Source organism: Stenella coeruleoalba (assembly GCF_951394435.1).
Source record: "Stenella coeruleoalba genome assembly, chromosome: 12".
NCBI classification, from domain to species: Eukaryota; Metazoa; Chordata; class Mammalia; order Artiodactyla; family Delphinidae; genus Stenella; species Stenella coeruleoalba.
The window spans coordinates 65,933,372-65,960,616 of NC_137158.1; the positions used below are offsets into that span (position 1 = coordinate 65,933,372).

The 27,245-nt window shown below is 40.3% G+C and overlaps 1 protein-coding gene across 1 annotated transcript in view; it reads right to left on the minus strand.

Moving 5' to 3' along the window:
* Positions 1-208: 208 nt before the first annotated feature.
* Positions 209-27,245, minus strand: part of TXLNB (taxilin beta) — a 36,995-nt gene continuing 9,958 nt past the window's right edge. Inside the window, exons 4-10 of the mRNA XM_079939432.1 lie at positions 22,412-22,582; positions 18,202-18,396; positions 16,257-16,376; positions 12,446-12,520; positions 5,181-5,273; positions 2,955-3,050; positions 209-1,717 (exon numbers count right to left, since the gene is read on the minus strand). Of these exons, the coding sequence (XP_079795558.1) occupies positions 584-1,717; positions 2,955-3,050; positions 5,181-5,273; positions 12,446-12,520; positions 16,257-16,376; positions 18,202-18,396; positions 22,412-22,582 (1,884 nt within the window). The 3' untranslated portion in view covers positions 209-583. The remainder of the gene's footprint in view (positions 1,718-2,954; positions 3,051-5,180; positions 5,274-12,445; positions 12,521-16,256; positions 16,377-18,201; positions 18,397-22,411; positions 22,583-27,245) is intronic.

A 27,245-nucleotide genomic window follows, 5' to 3' on the forward strand; every position in this document is an offset into this window, starting at 1 on the left:
TCTAAATATTCTGCATGACAGAAAGCCAAAAAGAGATGATAGAATATATGTGTAATATATATTTGCATACATGTGTATAAAATATACACGTGTATATAAGTGCATAAGCACATATATGTATATATTCATACATATACACACACAATGTATATAATGTTTAAATGGAACCTGGTCATCCATTACTTACTATGGCACTTATTAAACTCTATGGAAATAAATAAAGCATCACATTTTCAGTATTTATATATTGTGATGGGAGTCTTTAAACACCAAATCTTACTGTTGATTAAGAAATTGAATTAAGTACCATCTTAATGGCAAATTAATATAAATTTGCTACTCGTATGTTTTGTTGCCATTTGAGAAAATTATCCTATCAGTGTTAAATAGAAAAGCTCCAAATCAGTTATAAGTTGAGAACAAATAGCAAAGGCTGAAGGTACTCCGCATAACATATTAAAATGTCTTGATTCTAAATAAGTCTCTTCCATTAGACGTCCCCAGCCCTTAACGCCTCTTTCAGGAGACAATCTGTTAGGACGATGGAAAGTCGGGAAGAACAGCCTCAGAAGGCAGAGGAGGCTTAGTCGACTCCTTCCAGATTGGTGTCGGCCACTTTGGGCAGCGGGGGCCCAGCTGAGGCCCCTCCTGGCAGCCCCTTTGCTGCTGCTGCTGCTGCTGCTGGGGGCTGCCTCCTGGGCTCACATCTAGACTCCCCAGCTGGCACGTGCTCTCCCGCTGCGGGCGGGGGGGCACGAGCGTCTGCCTCCATCACCCATCGAAAAGCCTCTGCCGGAGGCTCCGGGGCCTGGCCGGAAGCTGCTGCCTCTGGCTTCCGGGTCTGCCCGTTGGCTTCCATCACCGGTAGAAATGCTTCTGCTGGAGGCTCCGGGTCCTGGCCGGAAGCTGCTGCCTCTGGCTTCCGGGTCTGCCCGTTGGCTTCCATCACCGGTAGAAATGCTTCTGCTGGAGGCTCCGGGGCCTGGCCGGAAAATACTGCCTCTGGGTTCCGGGACTGCCCGTTGGCCTCCACCTCCCGTAGAAATGCTTCTGCCGGAGGCTCCGGGGCGTGGCTGGAAAATGCTGCCTCTGGCTTCCGGGGCTGCTCGTTGGCCTCCATCTCCCGTAGAAACGCTTCTGCCGGAGGCTCCGGCGCCTGGCTGGAAAATGCTGCCTCTGGCTTCCGGGGCTGCGGATCAGCCTGTGGTGCAGCAGGGGGGCCATTGCCTTGGGCCTGTGCTCCTGACCCTGATCTGAGGGGAGGTTCTGCCTCGTTGCCTCCCTCCGCCTCAGCCTGAGGACTTGGGGGTTGCAGGGGACTCCCTGAATGGCATGCTGGGCTCAGAGGGGATTGTTCCAGCCCCTTGAGGGCCGTGCCGCCGCTCCCTTGAGGACTGCTGACTTCTGTTTGGATTTCTTTGGACGCATCGAGGGTTGACTCTGGACGATGAATGACCATGAAGGCCGCGGTCAGATTTTGCACAGCATTGTGAACACTGTTGGCTTCCTCCGCATCTGCCTCTTCACCCACGGAGGTATTTGACTCCGGTTCGTCGTCGTCAGAGGTGAGCTGACCTTGGTCATCCTTTTCAGGCATTTTTGTTTCTCTAATTTTTTTATAGAGTTCGTTTCTCTCCTCTTGTAAAGCTCGACAGAGGTTCTCTAGCCTTCCAATTTTCATCACGAAGCACTCATATTCTTTAGCTCTCAGTGCTTTCTGTGATTTAAACAGACACACACACACTTATAAAACGACATGAAAAGCAAAATTGCCAGGATGCTCTATGGAGAGAAGCAAAACCATTTGTCCAGGAATTTGTCTGTCAGGCTCTGACCACAGGGTGGTGGCTGGACAGATACTCTGTCAGGGACATCACTTCTAGTTTTGTACTGTGTTGGAGACTCTGGTAGAATTTTAAGCCACGTATTCTTTTCTTTAGAAAAGAAAGATAGCAAAGCTTCTCTCTGCTTCAGTCTAGGGCTTTTAAAATCTTATAATGAACTTCCTGCTTCTAAGACTTAGAAGGCATAAGTAGAAGTTTATGACAAAATGATTGAGATGGACTGGGTCTTGGCCATCAGCAATGCCTTATCTGTTCTGTAGATAAACTGCTATATGCTAATCCAGCAACTGTTTGATTTATGTTTATGAATAATAAGCACATTTCTTTGGAATTGGTTGCAATTTGGGATGAATTGTTAGAACAGTAATTATATCCAGAGAAACTCACCACACACTCATTCATGATGCTGCTTGAACTGTTCAATTCTCCTTTCCTCTAGAAATGTTGGTGTGTTTGTGCATGAAATCATCTTACTCCTTCAGCCCCACCTTTGTGCTACTCTGTACCTTTTTTTCCCCCACTTCTTTACGTGGAGACGCCTTCACTTGAAAGCCCTGCCTCTCAGGTTAAGGACCATGTATCTTTGCCTTTATGGTCTCAGAATCTCCAGAGCCTGATGTAATATCAGTATTTAAATGCCTGTTGGAGGAATTAAACAATATATCTCTGTATCTGTCTATAAAATAGCACATACCCTGGGTGCTTGGGCTAGTGTCTTCTCTCAGTTATGTTCAAATCAACTAATTAATTTATTCTGCGCCTGTATTGTGTCAGGCACCAGGGAAATTCAAGGACAGGTAAAACACTCATCCTGCCTTTAAGGAATTCACGGTCCAGCAGGTGTGGTGCTGCTTTGGGGACAGCTTTGGAATCAACAAGTAGGCGTGTGACTTAGGGTCACAACACTCTTTATGAGTCTGGACCTAAGACTAAATTACTAAATTGACGTTTGCTCTAATTATTTTTATTACAATATCATATACCACATCCCAGAAAAATTCAGCTCTTTTTCAAAAGTAATTATTTTGTGGTATTAGACCGTAATTATTTTCTGAGTATAAATATATTGACTAGACAAGGGAAGATGAACAAGGGGAAAAACTTCCTCACCTCTTCAATCATGTCCAACAGAGCTTTGTTACAGTTCTCAAACCGAGCTTTCCACGTGGCTGTGTCCTTTTCCAGCTTCTTCATTTTCTTAGTGGTCTACAAAAATGAGTGTTTTAATGTTAATTCTGAAGAGTTAATATATCAAAGAAACTATCAGTTCCCTATGTGACTTCAAGAAAAGTCCTTTCATTACCAGCTGCTGAAGCAAGCAAAAATTCGATGTCAAGAAATGATGACTGAGTGGAGAGAGTCATGATTTATTTTTGAATCATCTAGGTCAGTGGTGAACAAACTTACTTGCACCAGAGCCAATTAAGGAGAAAGGAAAACTACTTAAGGACTTTCTGTTTTGTCATTGCTTTTTCTTTTTCTTAAAATAAAAATAGCCTTATTGAGTTCCAAGAATAAGCTTGAAATTTAGATTATTTACTGTACTGAATGGAAGATTATTAGTGAGAAGGTCGGCCTGGCTTTTCAGATGTTAAAATGTTGATAATATCTGGGCACATCTGAGAAGTAGCCACACAAAGGCAACTTTCTATGTTCTCAGCCTTCACATTTGTAGAGTGCAGTAGGATTCACAGAATGTGATTACATGCGTTATTGCTTTCATCCTTGAGACAGTCCCCCAAGGAGGGTTCTGTTTTCACTTCCACTTTATAAACGGGGAAACTAAGGTTCAGAGAGGTGGAGTAATATTCAGGTGAGTTAGCAGAAGAGTAGGGCTGGAGTTATTTCATTTAATGCAACATGTGCAGAGTGCATGCTAGTTGCCAGGCCGGGCTGGGTGTAGGGCATCCAGAAGTTACTAAAATGAAGCCTGGCTTTTTCAGACCTGAAACTACTCACGTTCCTGGTTATAGGAGCTCCTCCTCCTCTCTGCTTGCCTGAAGGACAAGGCGTGTGTTCAGGTGCAGTTACCCTGGATGAACCACACCTGGGCACTGGCTGCTTCATGCTAACCTGCCTGAGGCGGGTCTGCTTGGAGGCTAGAGGCTGGGCCCAGGCAGTTGGCCCCTGGGCCCTATAGAGAAGCTATGTGAGCCTTGAGTGCTTTTTTATTTTGATCATTTCTTAACTGACTTAAACTTTTAAAAGTCATCAGCACCTTTAGGAATTTGATGAAATCCATGGGACCACACCTAAAGAAATGCAATATGCATATCAAATTTTTTTGCTAATTCTGCTAAGAGTCTATAAATTAACTCCAGATAGAAAACTCCTTTAATATTTATTCCAATCTTAAAACTATGTAATTTTGCAATAAATAACAGCATTTTTACTACTCTAATATTTATTCCAAATTAAAACTCTGTAATTAAAAAAAATTTTTTTAAATGGATGGATCCATCGTGGAGTGAGAAAGCTGTAACTTTTAACAAATGTTGGCCCTTTAAGTTTGCTCATGAATTGTGAAATTTATCATATTAGTTTATGAAAATTTTTTCAAAGAATGCTTTCTACACTTAAAAAGGGTTAATGCCAGTGCCTGTTCAGAAACACAGTTCTGATGCTGATTTTATTTTGGGAAGACACTGAATTAAACAAAATATAAACAGTATGTCCAACAATAATATTAGCACCTTATATCTGTAAAAGACTTTTAAAAAGTTTAAGACCCTTAAAAATACATTAACTTATTTGAACTTCACAATCTTGTCAAGTAGGCAAGGGAAATCGTTTCTTAATTTATAGATAAGGGGGAAGTTAAGTGAATTGTTCACTGCTACTTGATGAGTAAAAACACACCCAGACTTCATCTCCTCATTCAACGCCCTGTCCGTTATATCTTATTACATATATTCTCTTCTGAGAAGGATCCTATGAAATGGTATTTTCTACTCTAACATTCTGCTTTTGCTTATTTGTATGAAAATTAATTTTTTTAATCTTTAAAAGATTAGTTTTTAATTTCAGTATAAACAACATAATATTAAATTTCTAGCTCTTATCTTTTCTTTTTACACCTCTCCATGGCCTAGAAAATGAAAATATTCTTCCTCAGAGTGAAAATGTATCCTAGTGTTTTCAGACTCTTCCTAAGACTAATTCACCAGATACTTACCGATAAAAAAAATACAGTCCAAATCTCATTTGCATGTATAAATGTTTCATTACTTCATGAAATGCACTGAAATATCTTAGCAAGAGAAAAATGAACCCAAAGGAGTGTTGCGTGTCGAACTAGAAGATGTCAGTATTTCGTGGGGGATAAGCAATACTCACTTTCTCCATTTCCTGTTTGAAGGTGGCAAACACCTCATTGCTTTTTGCCAGTGTGCTCTGAAACGCTTCAAACCTTTCAGAGTAGACAGTAAGCTGTAAACAGGGGAAAGAGTAGATTTGTTTTAGGACTGCTTTCAGAATGCTTCCAGAACAAAACAACATGTCATTGTTTATTGTTTGAGAACAAAAATGATATAAGGTTATTTTTAATACAATGTTAGTGATATGTTCAATTCTTTTTACTACGAGATCAGCCTAGGTCAGTGAGTATGATTGAAGTACTTCTTTAAAGAAAAATGAAATAATAAAATACATCATCACCATTTCATTATAACTTTTACCAGCAAACATTTTTTGAGCATTGAACATAAGCACTGACTCTGTGTACAAAAGCATTTAACCTGTAGTTCCTGTTTTTGAGGGACCTGCACTCCTGACAGGAAGATAATCCCAAAGACAACTTGATTATAGGACAGTGAATACAAAGTACCAAGTCAGTTAAGTACTGATCAGAGAAGGAGGTGAGTGTGGCAGGTGATCATTTGAGCCACAGTTTTGTGGAGAAGGTGAGCCTTGTACCTGGTCTTGAAGGAAGCAAGAATGAAGACAAGTATGGGCCAGACATGGACGAGGGTTGCTGCATTATGCAGGTTGTGCTATCATAAGCAATCGTCATTTCCCTTTTTGACATTGTGGTTTTGTGTATTTATGAATACAGTGTTCTAGCCAACAGCAGTTAGTTGTCCCTTTTCAAAAAAATCGGTTTATGATACCAATTTTTTTATAGATGGAAATAATGAGTCTTGAGGGAGAAATGCCTTTTTCTAATTTGCACCAATAAAACATCATAAGGATTAGCCTGGGAGTATGGAGAAGCTTTGTACCTCCACATCCTTAATTCCGAGGCTTGTATTTGGGGTAGGAATAGGGCAGGATAGGGAAGGAGAGTGCATAAATCCTTGATTGTTACTGACAGTGATACAATAATAAAATCTTTTGAAAATAATTTTAGGATAGCACATTTTGAGTGAGTGGAGATTTAATATGGGTGATTCTTGTTTACTAACATGGAAAGTTTCCGTTTTCAAATGAGACTTTGGTACTCTGACTGTCTGGAACAGTCTCAAGTCCTCGGTTGGGCGCCAGCTGGCTGGTGGTACTTGTGAGACTGTCCTTTCAAAAGCAGAGAAGAGTGACTGACCGAAAGCCAGTAGGTTGGAGAGTTCCCAGTCTTGGGGATGGGAGTTAGAGGAAGGGTGTGGGAATCAAACAACCCCTAGAACCAAGAAAATTTGCTTATCTAGGATGGCTCATTCTCACATGATTCAGAATAGCAGGGTTTTATTGCAGTACACAAGAACAACAAAATAACGTAAAACTTTTCATAGGACACAGATTTTCCCAAGTCAGACAACAGTTGACCATCATTTTGAAATCAATCATTAACTCTGTGGATATGTGATAAAACTTGAGGTAACTCTAGTGGCCTAAAATTCTTCTCATGATTCTTTGGCATACAGATTTAAAAAGACTGGGTAACGTGGCAGAAGGGAATTCATGGCCAGGAAGGTACCCTAGGGTTTTACACACATAGTGCATAAGACAATACAGCTGACCCTTGAACAACTCAGGGGGTGAGGGACACTGATCCTCCATGAAGTGCAAAATCTGTGTATAATTTATAGTCAGCCCTCTGTACTCCCGGGTGCTCATATCTGCGGTTCCCCATCTGCAGATTCAACCAACCTTGGATACTGCGGTACTGTAGTATTTACTATTGAAAAAAATCGACGTGTAATTAGATCAGCACAGTTCAAACTCATGTTGTTCAAGTGTCAACTGTACTTGATCATTATATGCAATGCACTCTTGATATAGTCTATTTAATTGTTTCATTTTTTCCCAAAGTACTGGCTGAGATCCACTGAACCTTGATTTCAGGGTGAATGAATAGGTCAAGTCCCTCAATTTGAGTGTAAGCTCCTGTGGGACTGGCTGCCTGTACTGCCCATGGTCTAGTGGTATAGGGTGGGGACAGCTACCCCCAGCTGATCCTCTTCACCTATCACAAAATCCATTCATTTGTATTTTTGGCCAAGCCTCCTGTTAACTTCTTTTCCTTACTTTCTCCTCTTTCTTTTTCCAGCTTTTCAGTAATTCCAGCAGAAGTACAGGGGGTTCGCAGATATGATCTCCTGAGCTGGTCCTCCCAGACCCTCTCCTGCACAACTAGACCCTCTCTCTAGTTGTAGGCTGCAGACAGGAAGGGAAGGAGTGGGCACGTGTGCGGTGCATTTCGCCTGCACAACCTTGACAGGCTCAACGGGGGCAACCACACGCACCCCGGCCAGCTCTCTCCTTATTCTTTGGGCAAAATGTTCTTTTGGTGTATAAATTCGGCAGATTTTGTTTCCCTTCCCCATGTTTTCTTGTGGCATGGAGAAGACAGATATACCAGAGTTCCAAGGAGTAGTGTCTCACTTCATTACCACTTCTGGCTTTTTTCTAGTGACCATCAACTTTTTCTCTCTTTTCATCTTTTAAATTGGGTAAAATACACATAACATAAGATTTGCCATCTTAGCCATTTTAAGTATATAGTTCAATATTGTTAAGTATGTTCACATTGTTGTACACCCCAATTTCCAGAACTTTTCATCATGCAAAACTGAAACTCTACACCTGTTAAACGATAGCTCTCCATTTCTTCCTTTTAGTGACTGTTTTTAATAGTCTGCTTTTCTTCCTATTTGACCTCTTTGTCATACGTGGCAAAACCTGTATGGACTGTACTTTTCTCAAGTAACCAACTCTGTCACTCTTTATTGATACGAACTAAAATGCACACTTCCTGTTTACTTTATGGATATGTGTTTGGTCATATTTTCCCTCTTACTATTATGCTGACATGATGCATGTTTTTTTTGTTTCGTTTTGTTTTTGGTTTTTTTTTTTGCGGTATGCGGGCCTCTCACTGTTGTGGCCTCTCCCGTTGCGGAGCACAGGCTCTGGACGTGCAGGCTCAGCGGCCATGGCTCACGGGCCCAGCCGCTCCGCGGCACGTGGGATCTTCCCACAACGGGGCACGAACCGGCGTCCCCTGCATCGGCAGGCGGACTCTCAACCACTGTGCCACCAGGGAAGCCCATGATGCATGTTTGATGTGTCATATTCCCTCTTTCACTTTGGTATTTCAGGGAAGCGTGGAAGGGACATCCAGAGGTCTTCCTCAGTATTTTTACCAGAGGCAGAAATATAAACAAACTATTCTAGGGTTAGTAACAACAACAGTTGCCCTGACATTTCACTTTTAAATGGGCGGAGCGGCACACACATTCTTTTACCTGAGCACAAATTTTAATTACAAACATTCATAGCATATATGAAACAGAAACGTGTCCAGGAATTGTCTTAGCCAACTTGGGAGATTTGGTTTGGGAACTAGTCCAATTATAATAGTAATTGCAGAGGAATCTCCTTTCATCTTATATAGATAAGGTGAGGCCTTCTGAGATTAAAGACTATGAATACCCATCTTTAACAGTTGACTCACTGATCTTCCCCCTGGGGTAGTATTTTGTGTCCGTGCTGCTGTGTTTTGTGGGTATTGCTGACTTCCCACATCTACCACCATCTTCATTCTTATCGATCCAATGAACACTCTATTTGTAGCCACAATTGTATCCCATTGATCATCTCTGACATTTACTCTATTGCCTTGGTTTGTATAATTGAAAGCTAAACATCTCTTCCCTAAGTGAGAATCATGCCCCAGATTGGCAACATGTTGTCTTATGACTGAAAAGTGACTTCCGCCTAGGAAAACACAATCTATCCTTGATATTTCCTTTGCTAAGACCATAGAAATGGAGACTAAGGCCTCTCCTTCCTACCATCCGACTCCTTTCTTTCTTTCTTTTTTTTTTTTTTGCTGTATGCGGGCCTCTCACTGTTGTGGCCTCTCCCATTGCGGAGCACAGGCTCCGGACGCGCAGGCTCAGCGGCCATGGCTCACGGGCCCAGCCGCTCCGCGGCATGTGGGATCTTCCCAGACCGGGGCACGAACCCGTGTCCCCTGCATCGGCAGGCGGACTCTCAACCACTGCGCCACCAAGGAAGCCCCATCCAACTCCTTTAATTGTCAAACCAAAGGAAGTGTTTGAGTGCCTTGCAAGATCATCTGTGATAGACTTTGTTTTTCAAGGTTTAAACATTTAAAAAATATAATGCTGATATTTTTCAAGAGGAGCTCATTTAAACATTATTACACATAGGGATTTGGGGCCTCTGTATTCTTCGTGATGACTAAGTAATTATTGCAGTTCTGAAAATGCCTTGAAGACAAAAGAGATAGACAAGGGAGGGTCCTTACAGAGAGAGCCACGTGCCATGGAAAGCAAGGTGATGGAGGAGGCAGGGTTATCTAGTTTAGCTGAGTTCTTCAGCTCTGGATATTCTCTACATTCATAAACTAGAGCTGAACGTGGTTTTGAGATCATCTTTTCCAGTGGTTCTTAAACTTTTTTTCAAATAAAGACTTCTTTTGTCTCATATATCATTATGTGGATCTTTACCTATGAAATAATACTAATGTTAGCGCATACACTAATCAGTTGTTAGCATTTTAATTAATATTTATCACTAGATTGTGAGTTTAATTAGGCAGGGATTTTTGATTCTCTTATTAAGTACTATATTTCTAACATCTAGAACCATGCCTAGCACTTAGATGCTCAATAAATATTAGTTGAATTAATTATGCTTACTATGGGGGCAGGCACTAAGTGTTTTTTTTTTTTTTTTAATTGTTGAATGTGTCTACTCTTTTGTTTTTTAATTAGTTTATTTTTATTTTTGTCTGTGTTGGGTCTTTGTTGCTATGAGCAGGCTTTCTCTAGTTGTGGTGAGCGGGGGATACTCTGTTGCGATGCATGGGCTTCTCATTGCAGTGGCTTCTCTTGTTGCAGAGCACAGGCTCTAGGCGCGAGCTTCAGTAGTTACAGTACACAGGCTCAGTAGTTGTGGCTCGTGGGCTCTAGAGTGCAGGCTCAGTAGTTGTGGTGCATGGGCTTAGTTGCTCCGTGGCATGTGGGATCTTCCCAGACCAGGGCTCGAACCCGTGTCCCCTGCATTGGCAGGCGGATTCTTAACCACTGTGCTACCAGGGAAGCCCTGAGCTAAGTGTTTTGAGTGCATAACTTGAAAACAAACTGCATATACTACATGTTAATTAACTCATTTTCCTTCTATAAACTTAATCAAACATATGAATAACTGCCATCCATGCTGCTAAGCAAAAGCTGATATAATGTCAGAAACAACTACATTTTAGATAGTAGCTGCTGCCTTATGTGCTATTAGGTTTTGGAAATACTGAAAAGTAATGGGCCTCCCAGAGGTCAGAGGACTCCAGCTTGGGATCATTGATCCGTTACAACATCCTTATTTTACAGACCAGGAAATTTAGGTCCAGGGAGGTTTAGGTGAGCTGCACAGAATCAGACAGCTTCACAGTAGAAGAGCCAGGACTCTGACCCTGGTCCCTGGGTTCGACCCAGTATTGAGGGATGAACGAGGAACACTGGCAAGTCTAGAACCCTGGGTGATACTTTTTCAAACTTGAGTGGGTATAGGTGGGAAATTGGATCACACCTTTATGTTATTTCACAGGTCATTAAAGACCTAGATTCTGATACCAGCCAAATGAGTCACTCTCTAGCCCAGAGTCTAGTGGTATTAATCTATTCTTCATTTAACATAGAGGAATAGAGATTGCTTATAACAGATGGAACAATGAATAGCTTCAAGTACTGCCTGTTGTACCCCTCAAGGCTCTGTGCTGTGAATGGGACAGGGATAGAGCCAGAAGCCCTGACTTGCTTCTCTGGACTCTCCCCCACAACAGCCCCCGCACTGGACAGTGAGGTCACACCTCCTTTCCCCCCTGCCTGCCTCTGGTTAGAAAACTGCCACTGCCTGCCACCCACCCCACACCATGATATGATGTGTTCCGTGACTGCCTAAAGGATCACCTTGAGTTTGTAACTTTAGAGTTTAGTCCTTCGATTCTATTAATAGTGAAAAAAAATTACGGTTCGTATTTCTATGTAGTTAATATTTTTAAACTATTTTGATCTACTAGTGGGGGAAACAATTCATCATTGGGTTTTGTACACACATTGGAAAGGTGTGCTTTAGGAAGGTTACATATCAAAATGTTATTTTGTTTTTGTCTGTGTAGTGGTATAATTTGTGATTTTAAGTTTCTTGTTTTTCCTACTTTCCTTTTTAAAAAATGAACACGTAAAAAGAAAAATGAACACGTATTCATTGAACTTGTTCATTCATACAGTGAATTTTTTTCACAATGAACAAATATTCAGCAGTCAGCACATAAACATTTACAAGTGAATTATTCAAATCTTAAATTAATGCTGCCCAGTTTGGAAGGCTTCTGATTTTCTCGCTTTCTGTGAATTTGCTCTGTGAGATTTTACAGTCCCTTTAGCACTTGGGCATTTCTCCCAGCAGGGGAGCTAGAGCCCCTCTGTGGCCCGGCCTGTGGCAGGATGGCTCTCCTGGAAACTAACAGGGAGTGTTTGCCAGCAGGGGCAGAGCCCCAAGGGCACCAGAAAGATGGATAGGTCTGGCTTTCCTCCAGAGCCAGTTGTTGCATGAGGCTTTATTTTTGAGCCTGAAATACGAATTCCCATAGTCTAATCAAAACATACACATAACATCACGAAGCCAAATCAAAATGGTTTCTGATGTCTGCCATTTTTAATCGTGTGACACTGACAAGGCCAACCTCTGATAGCACAAAAACGTGGGTGCTGACTCTATTTTTCTAATTTCCTTTTATTATAAATAATGTCAAACAAGTAAGGACATTTTCAGTATTGACAGTTATAGATGGTGCATCTGGACAGTTACATTTTACCCTTACCTTGACAGGTTAATGGGGGAGGAGAGAGAGGACATATGAACAGGTAGGCAAGGACCTGGCCACCAGCTTATTCTGGTTGTCCCTCATTTGTATTGATATGTCAGCAGACCTTTTGACTGGAAGTTGTTGGTGCAGAGCATTTATTTTTCTTAGGTATAACATTGTACTTTTATTTTTACTTAAAAATAATAAATATGAAGTTATTCTTCATTTCCAACTTCTGTCCCTACTTCCCCTCCCACATGGAAGGCCTCTTGCTGACTACCTTTGGTTCACAGCAAGGAGGGCACACCCATGCATTGTTGTACCCCTACTTCACCTGAGCCTGCAGGACTGTCTCTTGTTCCTTCAGCACTTTGGCCTGAAGTTTCCACTCTGCTGCCTGGTTCAGCAACTGTGAGAAGAGAATGCATGGAAAGACTCATTTAGATTACCGTTTGTTGTAACTTGTGTGTAAACTTAATTACTTGCTAAGTAATCCTCTTAAGTAATTTTGGGGGAACTTTGCAAAGAATCTAAGAAAGCTAAGAAAACAACTAGTTTAAAAAGTTTGATTCTCAACTAAAAATTAGTGATTCCAATGGAAAAAAAAAAAAAGAGGAAAAAAGTCTCCAACTCAAGCATGAATCACACAAAATTCAACCTCCCACCAAATTCTGGACCCGTCTGTAGAAATTCTGGCCAACTATCATTCAGCCTCTGCTTGAACATTTCCATAATATTCCCACCTGGGGCATTGTTGTGAGCAATTGTTCCTTTATATTAAACCCAACTGTTCCTTTATATTAGACCACTGTTCTCCACCATAGTATGCATTGGAATCTCCTCAGGGGCATGTTAAACTGCAAATCCTTCTCAGAGAAAATAAGTTAGGAAGTATTAGGGTGTGATTAGAATCTGTACTTAAAGCAAATACCCAAGATGGTTTGGATATTGGTGGTCCATGGATTATACTTTGAGAAACACCAGGTTAGAAATTTGACCTATTACTCCAAATCCTATATAAGGTTTACAAAAGAAGCCTCACCTCTCTTCTATAAGGCAGCCCTTCAAATACAACCAAGGCCCTCATGTCAAGTACGATCAGAACTGGAACTCATGGGTTAAATTGAAAAAGTTGTTTTAGGCGTAAAAATGACACATACATATGTAAGACATGTTATTTTAACTTAAGATGTATGTTCATTTATTTATCAATTTTGATGTAGGGCTGTGATCTTTGTTTTGGGTATGGATCTTCTGATTGGAATTCGGAGGGTTTTTGCTTGTTTTTACAAAAATCATATCTATAATATGGCATATAAGATTTATAATTTTTTTAAAACAATACTGCTAGAACCTAAAGACCTAAGATATTTGTAAAGCAGCTTGATTGGATAATTCTCTAGAGTTTTACAACTTTCTTCCAGTCTTTTGTAGTTGCTCACATCTAAGTTGACAGTTTTTTTTTGCTATTGGCCTACATCTAGGCTTTCAACTCATTAAGCATAGTTTTTTTTAGAAACAACTCTTTCTTTTAACACATATTTCATCAGTTTATGTATCATTCTGTTGATTTACATAATACAAAACCAAGGATAACTAGGAAGAAAAGGTTTGGGAGCAAAGACCCGATTCTTAGTAAGCTCTATCTTACTTAACATGGGCAACCACGGGTAGATATTCCAGAGTGGCTAACTAGCCCCAGGATTCAGCATGCTGTGGCCACCTGTCAGCGTGCTTCCAGAGAACGGTGAACATCATGGATAACCTGGTTAGTCAGTCAGGTGGCTGTCAGTTAAGAAGTTTCTATTTTATTTCAAGATAGGCTGATATAAATTTCTTTTTGTTTATTCATGTTGTAAAAAATAATGTTCATTTTTGGTATCAGAACCAAAAATAATAAAATCATTATTTGTAAAAACTTGGAGGCATCTTTTTTCTTATCCAAGTTAGTCTTGACCTCTCCATTTGTAAAAGGGGGTTGTATATGTCCCTCCATGCCTCCCAGTGAGCAGTGAGGATCAATTATTATAGAAGTGCAATTGACTCACTGTAAGAGGGGTCTGAGGCAGCCGCGGAGTGGAAGACCTGCAGCGCCCCCTCTGGCCATCTGAGCTGTGTGGCTGCAATGTACACGGCCGGCCCCTGCTTGACCACAGGGGCCCTGTTGTGATGGGTGGTTCCCGATGAAGAAGGAAGAAGGAGGCTGCCTGTTCTTGAAATGAAGAACGGCCCCTCCCCTCCCCTGCAGCTCTGACTTGATATTTCATCACTTTCAAAAAGAAGTGTCAGAGCTGGAACCCAGGAAGGTAGCCGCTAGCTTTGAAGAACTGAGGGAGACTACCTTTCTTTGACTTGTACCTGCTGTTTTGCTAAATCAGGGAAGGAAAAGAGGGCAGCATGCTAGTTTCTTGCTAAGGTTGAGTCACTCTGTGTCTGCCCCCCAGTCTCTCTCACATGAATCTTTGCCTAGTTGTTCCTCTCTCATGCCTCATATATTAAATACCAAAGGTACTGATATTCTGTAGGAAGCATATCTTACCTGAGAGTAATTACATCAACAGTGGAGTATCCGTTTTCTTGGATTCTGAATAATAAATAAATGCTTTACTTCTTACTTTGAGAGCTAGGTTGTAGATGGATTTAATCAATTAATCTTTTTATTAAGAGCACATGGACATCTGATTTGAAATTATGCAACGTCCACCAGGTTATGTTCTCCAGAATTTATCCTTTTGTTGCCAAGTTTGAAAACCGAAGTTTTAAAAAAATTCCTATTCTAACAAATTGAAATGATTATAGTCTGATTTTAGGCAAATGCAGAGCTTGTGATCAATTGTTAAATGGCTACATTTGAACAACTGGTCCATTGACTGTGTCAAATCTCTCTCTCCCCAGCAACAGACACTGCTTTAACTCATGCCTCTGAAACACATCTCTGAGTGTGATGTACTATCACAGAGCTTGGGCTTTGGGGACAGATACACTGGAGACGTGACCAACACATCTCGGTCACTTAGTAGTGTGTGACCTTAAACAAGTCACATATCCTTTTTGAGCCTCAATTCTCTCACCTGTTTTGGAGTGTTTGGGGTTAATGAGTTGTCAGTAAAAGCCACCACTCAGTTTCTTAAACCAAAAACTCAGGAGTCATCCTTGACTCCTTCCTTTCCTCACTGTCACCATCTTCCTGTTCAAAGCATTGCCTGTTGGTTTTACATTAAAAACATAACTTTTATCCACATCCAGCTCTCCTTCTCCACTGCCACCTCCCCAGTCCAAGCCGTCGTCAGATCTTGCCCAGATTGCTGCCTAGCTCTCTTCTTGCTTTCTTGTCCCTCTTTAGTTCACTCTCCACCTACGAGCCAAATTCAGCTTTTACAGATGCAAAGCAGATCATGTCACTTCCTTTGCTAAAACTACCCAGTACTTTCCTATTACATTTAGAATAAAATCCAAACTACATTTCAAGCTTACAGAGCTATACAATTTGGCCCCTGTTTACGTCTGCAATTTTATTTTGAAATTTTCTCCCATGGGTCAGCCTGCTCTTGCCACCCTGACCTTTTCCAATTTCTGGAGGATGCCATGCCGGTTCCAGCATTAGGATTTTTGTCTCTTCTGCAGACACTGCTGCTGGAGACCTCCTCTCTGACTCCCTCTTATCAGGCAGGGCGCAGCTCAAGCGTCCTCCTCTCGGTAGGCCTTCCCCAATCACCCAGTCTAAAGTAGGTCCTCTCCTTCTGCCCCATTCGAGGTTCCTCCTTATTTCCCTAGTAGCACTTACTATTATATGAAATTATCCTTCCTTATTTGTTTTGTTGTTTATTGCGTCTCTTCCCAGTTAGATTCATGCTGGAGTGTGGCCTTCTCCTTCTTGTTCACCGCTACACCCCAGCACCTAGAAGGGTGCATAGCTCATGAAAGGTGTTTGAAAAAGGTTTGGTGAATGGATGCATGACTGTTTTAGGTAAAAAACAGTGTAGTACAGTGTTTCCTACTGGGCTAGCCAATTTCATTCTCCAGGGAAGCTTAGGCTCTTTCTCCATCAGTCTAGTGCTCTATGACTGTTGTCAAAAACAACATTCTCAGGGGTTCTCTGACCCCAAGGCAGACCAGACAAGCACACAGACTCAGGTGATAAGTACATATTCCTTTTCACGTTTGTGTTGCTCCTCTGCTTCCTTCATCATTTCTTGCGCCTGCTCGAGTTTTGCATCCACCAGCTTCTGCTGCAGTTCTCTGTGTTTAAATATTTTGTCCAGGTGCTAAGAAAAAGAAAGTGCACATTATTAAGCTTGACTTATTATTGGTGCTGAAAACAATGTAAAAAAAAAAGTAATGTTGACATAAACACGTGTTCGCTGGGTTTTAAGATTTTAAAAAAAAAGAGGAGAATAAATGCATTGGCATCGCTTATGGTTTTATATGAAAGTCATAAATTGGTGGAGTCCCCTGCATTTTGCACTACACAAAAGTGGCTGCAAAAGGTGGAGGTGCCAGAGTTCAGCAGTGCTAACTCCAAAAGGTCCGAACAGTATTTTTCTAAATTTGGTAACTATTAGATATGGCGCTAGTAAGTATGCTAGGCAGCACAGACAATGATGTATGTTGCAAGGGCTACAGCACTATCACTTGGTATTTTGGTGCTTTCTGTGAATATAAAACCACTTTTAATCACAACATTAATTCACTTTATCATGGTGAATTCTCCTCTACATGCTTGCCTCAAAGGGTGGTGAGGAAGCCCTGAGGTAACAGCCTGTGGCCTTGGGTCTGGGACTGAAACAGGAACCCCTGACATCAGCTCTGTTTCTCTGGTGGGCAAGACGAGGCTGAGGGTCACAGGTGAATTGACACGCAGATGTGCTGCTGCCTCCTCCATGCCTTTTGACCTCTTGACTACCTTGGTGAAGAGAAACTTCCAACTCTACCTCAGTGTGGAGAATTTCTTGGTCATTAGGAGGTCCCACTGGCAAGAGGACATGTGGAATTCCATCCTTGGGCCTTACCTAGAACCAATCCTTGGAATATACAACTAGTCTACCAGGCCATTCCCATATGAGATCTCTCTGAAGAGTATGGACATTTTCTTTTTAGCTCCTTGCCTTTTGTTTTCTCCTGGACCTCCACTTCGGAGCAGGATTGGTCTTCGTGACAAGATAAGACGGTAGCATGGCCTTATGGCTTACTGTGAGGAGTTTCTTGATTTACCTAACTGCTATTACCACCTTCTATTGGCTCAGGTTTTTTCTTGATAAAACCTTAGCATGTTGCCAACAGGGCTACTTTGACTATGTTATATTACATTTTAAGGCAGATATTTAAAATTTGGGTGGGATGGGAAAAGGGATATGATATATCAAAATCCTGAGGGGGCATCTGGAGTCTTAAAAACATATTGAATATTAAAGTTTAATTTTGGAATAATAAAAGATCCTTATAGTCCCCCTAATGTAAACCATTGACAACAAAACTCTTTGGCTTTTGTGTCTATGGATAAGTGATTGAATCTCGTAGCCTCTGCTTCCCATCTATAAAATGTGGATAATATGTTATCATCTGGTGCATAAGATTGTTGAGACAATTACATGACATATTGTATGTAAAGTATAATACTTAGCACATTGCCTGGCACAAGCTAAGCATAAATAATAATGCCATTATTACTATAATTACTATATAGTAATATTTTATATGTTATTTGATTGTGGGGTATATACAATGCAGACTTTTAATTTAGGTGACATAGTAATTCTTAAGAGGGAGTGTGTGAGGTATTTCTTGGTTCTGTAGAGAGAGTTTCAAAAAGGCTGAGAAATACTATTTTCAAGAATAACTGTGTTCACGGCCCACCACTTTCTATTTGTTACCTTTGCAGTGATTCCAGTTTTGAAGAAGTCCTGTATGACTTTCAGCCAGGTACTTTGTAATACCGTCTGTTTTTATTTTGGCTAGTAAAAGAAATCCAATCCTAAATATTAATCAGTCGAGAGGGCTGGCCATAACTTTGTCATTAACCAAGTTCCCCACCTTCACAACCCAGATCCGGTTTTATTGCAGTGCTTCTAAGTTGTTTGATGTGGTTCTCACCTCCTCTCTGAGCTCATACTGATCAATGATGCTTTTTAGTTTCTCTGCGAGCTCAGTGTTCTCCTGACAGAGCTTCATATTTCGCTCACTCTGCTGCTCGATCTGGGCCTGGATATCTGTGAGTGTGCTCTGGAAATGACTTGTGATCTCCTTCCTTTTCTCTTCTTCCTCACGTGCCCTCTGAAGGGTTTCCTCCTGTGGATAGAAAGCAAACTCTTGTTATGCTGGTTTACACGCACCAGGGTTTACAGAACTCAGGGTTTGGTCAATGAAAGGAGATTAGTGTGCAGGGTAAGAAGGATGTTTTTTCCTCAGCTCTCTAGAGGTAACATTGCTCAGCCCCAAAATAAATGCTTGAGCAAAGGTTTTAGCTGTGAATACACGGTCACTCAGAGCAGGTGCAGCAAGGGCCTTGAATTTGATAGTTGGTGATGAGTAGGCTTGTTTTATTAAAGACAACGGGTCCCCTGTTGAGTGAATAAACTGCAGGGATTTCTAACAGACATGCAGCCCTAAGGTTCTGATCTCTTGGCTGTAGCCTGGAAAAAAAGGCCACTTGGAAAAAAAAAAAAAAAAAAAAAAGGCCACTTGGTTTTACTGATTGATGGGACATATCATGTGTTCCTTTGGTTTGGTATAGAAAGAAGAACAATAGATCTTATGCCTCTATAAAAATGATGGCATATTAATCACATGATTGTATTGCCCAAGTTTTTTAAATATAAGTGATCACAGTATAAATTTTTTTTAGTTAAAAAAAAAAAAACTTTCATCAAAAAGCTTGAAAAGGAAACTAAGATAACCATAGATGAATTACAGCAATTCAAGAATGTAAAAGGAAATCTTAGAAAATATGCTGCATATTTTTTTATCTATATAAATTTATGTATTTATTTTTGGCTGTGTTGGCTCCCTGTGGCTGCACGTGGTCTCCCTCTAGTTGCGGCGAGCGGGGGCCACTTTTCGTTGCGGTGCACGGGCTTTGTGGTGGCCTCCCTTGTTGCGGAGCACAGGCTCCAGGCACGCAGGCTTCAGTAGTGTGGCTCGCGGCCTCCAGAGCTCAGTAGGCTCAGTAGTTCTGGCACACGGGCTTACTTGCTCCACGGCATGTGGCATCCTCCCAGACCAGAGCGCAACCCATGCCCCCTGCATTGTCAGGCGGACTCCTAACCACTGTGCCACCAGGGAAGTCCCCTATGCTGGATATTTTTTGAAGGAGCAATCATCCATTGTGTCTCATAGGGTAATGGAAATGTTCAGTGTAAATTTTGAATTTGAAAGCAATATTATGTTTCAAATCTTCTTTAACTCTAAAATGAAATATCTAATATTCTCCTCTTCTACTTTGTTAACATTTAAGAATTGAAAATTAACTTTTATATCATTGCTGTTCTCTTTTCTCCTAAATCAGAAGTCCCCCTTCATTGCTAACTGCTGACAATGTACCCAAATTTTCCCCATATCTATATTGAGAATTATTTGTGTTGTACTTATTCCTCTCATTCTTTTAAAATAAAAGGGCTTAATCTTGCTACATCATACCGAAGATAGAGACACTGCTGACAAGTGTTACAGACATTTTAGTATTCCTTTAGTTCTGATTAATTGTTATTATGAAAGCTTGCTTCATTGTTGGCAAGTAAAATTATACTGCATTTAGTTGCCTACCATGATCAAATTGTGTAACAGGATTTTTAAAAAGAAATCCCGATTGAAACAGAAGTAATTGTGCAAATCTTTATTATTACAGTAGAATAATGTGATCAAAATAAAAGTTGATGCTGAAAATACATGCTCTGGAAATATTTTAATTTATCATTACGTATCCCCTTTCTTCTACAATATTTGCATATTTTCTAACTCTAATATGACTCCTGATATCAGAATCATAATTTATTCATAGTATAAACATTTATTGAGTGGAAATTTCTTAGGGATATTGTAGAAGAAATCTACACTTCCTAATCTGAAGAAATTAACTATCGGAGATGTTATTTCCCTGAACTTTGAATGCTAACACTTACTATATGTATTTCACTAAAAGTGATTTTGGCGTCTTTTAAGAGCAGTTGAATATACATGTGATAGTGATTGTCTCCTTATTGTTCCCGATTAGTTTAGAAGCCAACAACCTCCTAGTCGTAGAATTATACTCCATGATCTGAATGTCATTTGCATTTATAACTATTCCATCCATGAATGAATGAGTAAATGAAAGGACCACCCCATGCTACCCAGCAAGTCTGAGTTTTTCACTGGCCACTGGCTAGAGAAAGAAGGTATGGCAGTTAATATGGCAGTAAACACATGTCAAACCATCATAGCACCCAATCCTGGCCCGCAGAATGGCGTCTTGCATTTTACATTACATTGTTTTTCAATGAGAGAAAAATAAATGTACTGCAGTCATAAAATTTGAGTCCACTGGTAAAGAAAATGCAATCATTTGGACAATGTCTGAGATAAAATTTTCTTTATCATGCAGAAAATTCAAAGTGAAAATTAATAATGCAAAGAAAATTGAGGGACAAAATCTGAAATAACTAAGAAAACTTTTCAAGCATCACTGTGCATCTTAGAACCAGTGCTGTGCCTGGGACACAATCCATGGGTATTCAGTATATGTTTATTTAATGAATCAATAAATTATTAATTTACATATAGACATATGAATAGCTTGAACTAGAAGATTCCTATAGTCAAAAATTGATGTAATTAAAAGAAAGAAGTAGGCAATTTCACAATTATAGTAGGAGATTTTTTACACCCATCCCTCAGCAATTGATAGAGCAACAAGACAAAAATTCGGTAAAGACATAAATGATCTAGAGCTAATTGTTACTTATGGAACATTACACCTAATGTGTATGTAAAAGCACTCAGCACAAGTCCTGGCATAATAATGCTAATTAATTCCATTTCCATAACTGGAAGCCATTACTGAGGGTGTGTGGGTATAGCTACAGGATCTCCTGCCACTTGCGTCATTCTGTCTTTGAATGCTGTCCAAAGAGATCAAGCCACATGATTCCATCCACATCATTAAAGGAAATTTAACTTTTATCTCCTTACTATACAACGCTACTGAAAGCCAGGAGATTTATGTAAGCACAGAGTGCTATTACTTGATTACATATCTGAAGTTGAGGATGATGACCCCATTCCCATATAACCTGGGTTTCGATTGTCCCAGTGCAATGATTAAAGAGATGTCAGAAGCCCATCTCCTACAACTCGTAATTTGAGAGTTAGAGTTCATCACACTGGCCTCTCATTTCCCAGATATCGGAAAACAGTTTTGGGATATGAGGAGCCATTATCCTCTTCCATTTTTCTTCCTAACTCCATTGTAAAAACTTAGCGATGATCTTAATCTCTCTGTTTCTTAAAGTATCTTCTTTTAAACACGTGTAATAATAACTATCTCACAAGAATATTGCTATCTAATTAATTCTTGTTTGTCAAAAGCTTTAGGATCTTCAGCTGGAAAGGGGATTGTGGATACATGCAGTATTATCTTGGAGAGCCCTGCATCTTGCTTCACTGGATGGAGCTAGTGTCTGTGTGTAATCAAATTAACCACACTGCTAGAGGCTTACGCTGTAATTAATGAAACCCATGCAGACTGACTGAAGTGATCAGTCTATTATTTTTAGATTGAATAATTAAGCTTGAAGAGCTTCACTGTTTTTTCGAGTAGCTTCTTTTTTCCGGTGACTATTGACATTTTAGCTCTGAATCTTGCCTTATTCTGTCAGTTAGCTTTGTGTCAATTTATTTCATGTCATGCAGATTTCATTATTGTACAAAAAATGTTGAATTTTTATAAATTTGTATTTTAAAGAGTAGAACTAAGGCCTACCTTAAAAAACAAAACAAAACAAACTCAACATAAGGAAGAGGAATGGCACACATTTTACTAAAGGTCTGCTCCACATCAGGTACTATGTGAGCACCTTACATGTGTGGCCTCATTTAATTTTTCCCTGACCACGCAGCAAAGTTGGTATAATCTTCATTTTATGGATGAGGTAACAGGCTTGGGAGGTAAAATAATTTATTGCAAGTTACAGGTGAGCAAGTGGCAGGGCTAGTATTTGAACCCAATTCTCTCTGATTCTAAAACTCACACCCTTACCGTAAGTAGCAGAAGCTTGTGCCTACAGAGCATGCAACAAGGTGTGTTATGTGGGGCCTCGGTGACACATACCTTCAGTGTCTTGTTGTGTCTCTGCAGCTCCCGGCACAGACCCTCCAGTTTGCTTCGTGCAAGGATAGCTTTGCTGTGTTCACCTTGTAACTGGTCCTTTTCTTTTTGGATCTGTGCCTGTTTCTTCTGTAGGAGTTTTAACTTCCTTTGCTCAGAGCGATGCTCATCCAGCTGGATGTGGGGATGCAAATGTGAAAGAAAACGGCAGGGATCTCTGTTGAGTTGATAGAAAACGACCCAAAGAGGAAACGCCTAAAGACGGCTGTATGGTTGTTTGGAAAATGTTTTGCTATTATCACTGTCCCTCTGGAATCAAAAGAACTTCATAAATGTTAAGTTGGCAGTACTTGTAGATATGGTTTTAAGAGCATAACATTTATGGGTTTTGTTCCTTCATCATTCTTATTATTGATCTCTTTTGCTTTGATCTTCTTGGTGGTCTAGAAACAGTTTTATCTTTCTTGAGTCTAATGAAGTCAGTCAGTATAGAAGCATGTCTCAGAATTCATGATAATGCCTTGCGTTAGGAGGATAGTCAGTGGTGTGTCTGCTTGGTTTACATTTAGTTTTCACAATTCTTTCTCAAGACAAGCTTTAGTAACTATTTTTAAAAGGAAAGTGAAAAGCAGCTTCCTAGCAGACAGAAGATGAAGTCTGTGGTTATGAGAAAGGGGGAGCGGAGAATGTACCCCTCGACTACTTAAGGATTGATGATCTGTCACCAAAGTTTCAGAAATAGCCACTGCACAACCCAACAGCACACATGGCAGGTGTGCTTAACAAGCCTTGCTCCCTGCCCATCTCCCTCACCCTCTGTACTTGTGGTGAATAAACCATGACACTTGTATCTGCTGAGCACAGGTGGGGCCTCTTCTCTCACTTCTCCAGCAGCCACAGCTAAAGTATCGAAATCAAGGGCGGCATGGAGAATGAAACCAATGAACCCCTGGGCTTTCCATCTCGGGATGCTAAAGTTCTGAGGTAGGGCTGCCAGGTAAGATGTAGGACACCCAGTTAAATCTGAATTTCAAATAAATAGTGAATAAGTTTTTAGTAAAAGTATATCCAAAGTATTGCATGGAAGGTACTTCTACTTAAAAAAAAAATGTTGGTTTACCTGAAATGCAAAGTTAACTGGGCGTTCTGTATTTTTGTCTGGTAAATTTGGCAACACATTTTTATGGAAATCTTGTTGGAATGGGGGGAGTTGGGGGTTCAGCCTCCAGAGACTAGCGTAGTAGGAGTGTGGATCCCAGATTGATGATCAGTGTGGCCACGAGCAAGCTGGAGCCTTTTTCCAGACCCATTTCCTCTGCTGCACTTAGTTCCCTTAGAACCTGAATGGTGCATAGGCCAGGAGGGTACTCATCCTAATAATGACCTTCTTGGCTAATGAAGAGGAAAAGGCCTGGGAGCCTCTGGGTGCTTCTGGACCCCAGGTGCTCCTGGTACCTCGCAGAGCCAGATGCAAATGGATACACACACAGCGTGAGCCCTGATACATGTCTCACTTACCCTGTCTTGAAAAAGCATTTGTTCTTTCTGAACTAGATGAACAGGACTGTCACACTTTCTTCAGTTTACATCTTATTTTAATCCTTTCCTCCCTCCCTCCCATCAGCCTGAAATGTCCATGATAAACCCTTGCCAGATTAAGCTGGGGCTATTCATAATGATGTTCTATCTTCATACTTCAGGACATTTTTTACTTATTAGTGAGAATTAGCATCAGGAAAAACTAAGTCCGTATTACTATAAATATCGATTGAAATTGGTATCCTTCTTGAGGTTCAGTTGGAAAACCAATTATATTTTATTATATATTTCTCGTGCTAACCTCATGTTGCACCATAGTTATTAGACAGGGGTGAAACTTCTCATACTTGTGTTCATACTTTATATGACCTATTGTCCTTTCTTGACATTTATATGTTGTTATTATTGTTATTGCCATTTTGGTTCAGACTTTACCTTTGGAAGATTAAACCATTTGTCAGGGTTTCTCAACCTTAGCACTGTTGACATTTGGGGACAGATCATCCTTTGCTGTGGAGGCTGTCCCCTGCATTGTAGGCTGTTTAGCCGCATCCCCGGCCCCTACCCACCGGATGCCAGTGGCACCCCGAACTGTGACATCCAGAGTATCTCCAGAGACATTGCCTACTGGCCCACGGTTGGCAAAACTTCCCCTGTTTGGGGGAACACTGCCCTATGTGTGGATTTATCTGAGCATCAGGAGGAGGATACCTTGCATGTGTTTCATAAGTTGCAAGAGAGGATTTGTGCTATACCTCACTGGCCATTTAAATGTTCCAGTTTTAAGGCAGGATCATACACATCTGAAATATAGCTAGGTCTGTCTTGCTTTGCTCTAAATAGAACCCCTTAACTTGCTGACGATTTTTTTTAGAGTGTGGCTAATTTTGTTCCATACTTCAGATTTATGTGAATGCATATGGGGTTTCTTAATGAATGAAAGCAAACGTATTGCAGCTGGGTCAACTTCAGTCAAATGCTGGCCTTGTGATTTAATAATACCCTTAGACATGTGTCTTCTGTGCAATTCTAACAGGCATATAAGATTTTTATCTGGAATTTCTCTTGTTCTCTCTTTTTTTTACTATTAAGTTAAAAAAGTAAAATTAATGCCAAGTAGTAACGTTGTAACTACTTTTAAATGGAGGAAATTTGCAAAAAATATTTCTTCCAGGTCATTTCTTAATTTAGTCATGAGGTGTCCTTATTTATTAATGAACTTATCCTTATTTATTAGTAAATACAATAGTTGATGATATTACAGGATTTAGAATCTGTAAGGATGAGTGAGCTAGGGTGACAGTTTGATTCACAGCCTTGAATTTAATGATTTATTCTATGTTAACACTTGTATTTCAGACACTCTCCGTATTAATATCTGAATCAGTGAGCAGGGAAAATAGCTTTTAAGTGTCCAAGTAAAAGATTGAAATTCTTCATAATTTTTCCTTTCTGAAAAGGATATGTGATGGTGTTTGGGGGTCAATTTTCTCCTATTCATTTTTTCTAGAATGATATTTTGAGTTTAACAGTTTATTATAGGGTATGATACAAATGCCAAAGTATAGTAAGACTTGAATTGAGTAGAATTTCTGGAAAAATAACTTCTGTGGGGTTGACTTCTTGGCTAGGAGAGTGAGTGGGCTTGGGGAGTTCCTGGAGACCAGGGTGAACAGCCCTGGCTCATGAAGAAAATCTTGGAAAGACTGGGTAAGTGGTTTTTTCCCGATAATCTGCTGTGGGGCTACAGCACCATAAAGAGTAGTAGTCTAGAAAGATGCCCGGTTCATCCAGGTATGGAACATGGCACTAGGAACTAAATATGAATGGCCTTGGTATGAGTGAGTAAATTGAAGGGCAAAGGGAAATCAATGTAGTAATTATTGAAAAGAGCAAGGACGGACAGGTGAGGATGGGGCCAGATTTTTGGGAAAAATATTAAATTTGACACCATTTTATGGCACTGAAATTGCTCATGAGTGGTTAACAGCCAATGTTAAACAAGTTGCAATAAAATTGATACACTAATACTTGGTTTATAAATTTCTGCCATTCTTTTGGAAAACAATATGGCCATTAAAAAAAGCATTTATACTGCTTGATTTAGTAATCCCAATTCTGAAACTTTTTCCTGGGATCATAAAAGAGAACGAACAGATCTCATGCATGATGATGTTCACTGCATGAATGTTTGGTAAAACAAACACTGGAAGGAGTCTAAATGTCCCCAAATTAGAGAACCAGTAGATAAAGTCAATTAATGGAAAATTACATAGCTTTGACAAAATATAATTATGAAGACTACAAAGTACATGGGAAAATGTCTGTCATATGAGCCAAAAAAACAGATACTAAATTATATGCACCTTATGATGGTAGTTATACAAAAGGTATCTCTGAATGTATGGCAGAACTGGAAAGGAAGACAGATAAATCAACGATTGTGTTTTAGATTGTAGGATTAGAGATATTTTTACTTGTATATTCAGCATTTTCCTTATATTATTGTGATGTGGTTTATGTGATTAAAAAATAAAAGTATTGTTGGTAGAGTTAAGCAATCACTAGTCATTCAGGGTTTCAGAATTTCTCTGGGTCTGTTGCGTGACAATTCAGCATAACAGGACGCATCGAGGTACAAGGAAGAAAGGAAAGAATAAATAGGGATCACAGTGCTAAAATTAGAGTAAAAAAAGAAGGAAAACAAGTCACTCACTAAACTCTACTCCATCAATAGGGATAAGATGCAGCCAGAGACCTGAGGGGTTTGTGGGTCTCAGTTTTGGAGACCTTCTTTAAAAAAAAAAAAGGAAAAAACTTAAAAAAGAGAATTATGTTCAGGGCCTCAGAGGGGCCCATACAAGTGAGAGGCACTTACTCTTTAAGCTTCTTTGCTGTAAGGTAAATCTGCCTTCAGGGGCAGTTCAATCTACTGCCTGGAGGAATTGTTTTGTTGTGTGTAGGGGCTTAAGTTTCATTTTCCTGTCACTGCTTCTCCAAAAGAAATAAGAAAGTGGAAAAGAAATGAGGGAAAGAAGCAGAAATGAGAGAGAGGTACACTGCCCAGCCTCACTTGAGAGGACACCACATCTCCTCAGTGGGTCTCGTACACCTCAGGGGTGGTGCACGGAGCTCAGGTGCCACTCCTTTAGCCAGTTTTTGTGAGGGTTCACTGAAACTAGGGGGGCTGGCTTCACTAAACCCTCCTCTTTCTTCCAACTGGCCTATTATAAGAGTACTGGCGAGGAGACCATCCACTTCACAGATTCTCTGAAGTCTGGGAGTGGCTTCCCTTCCT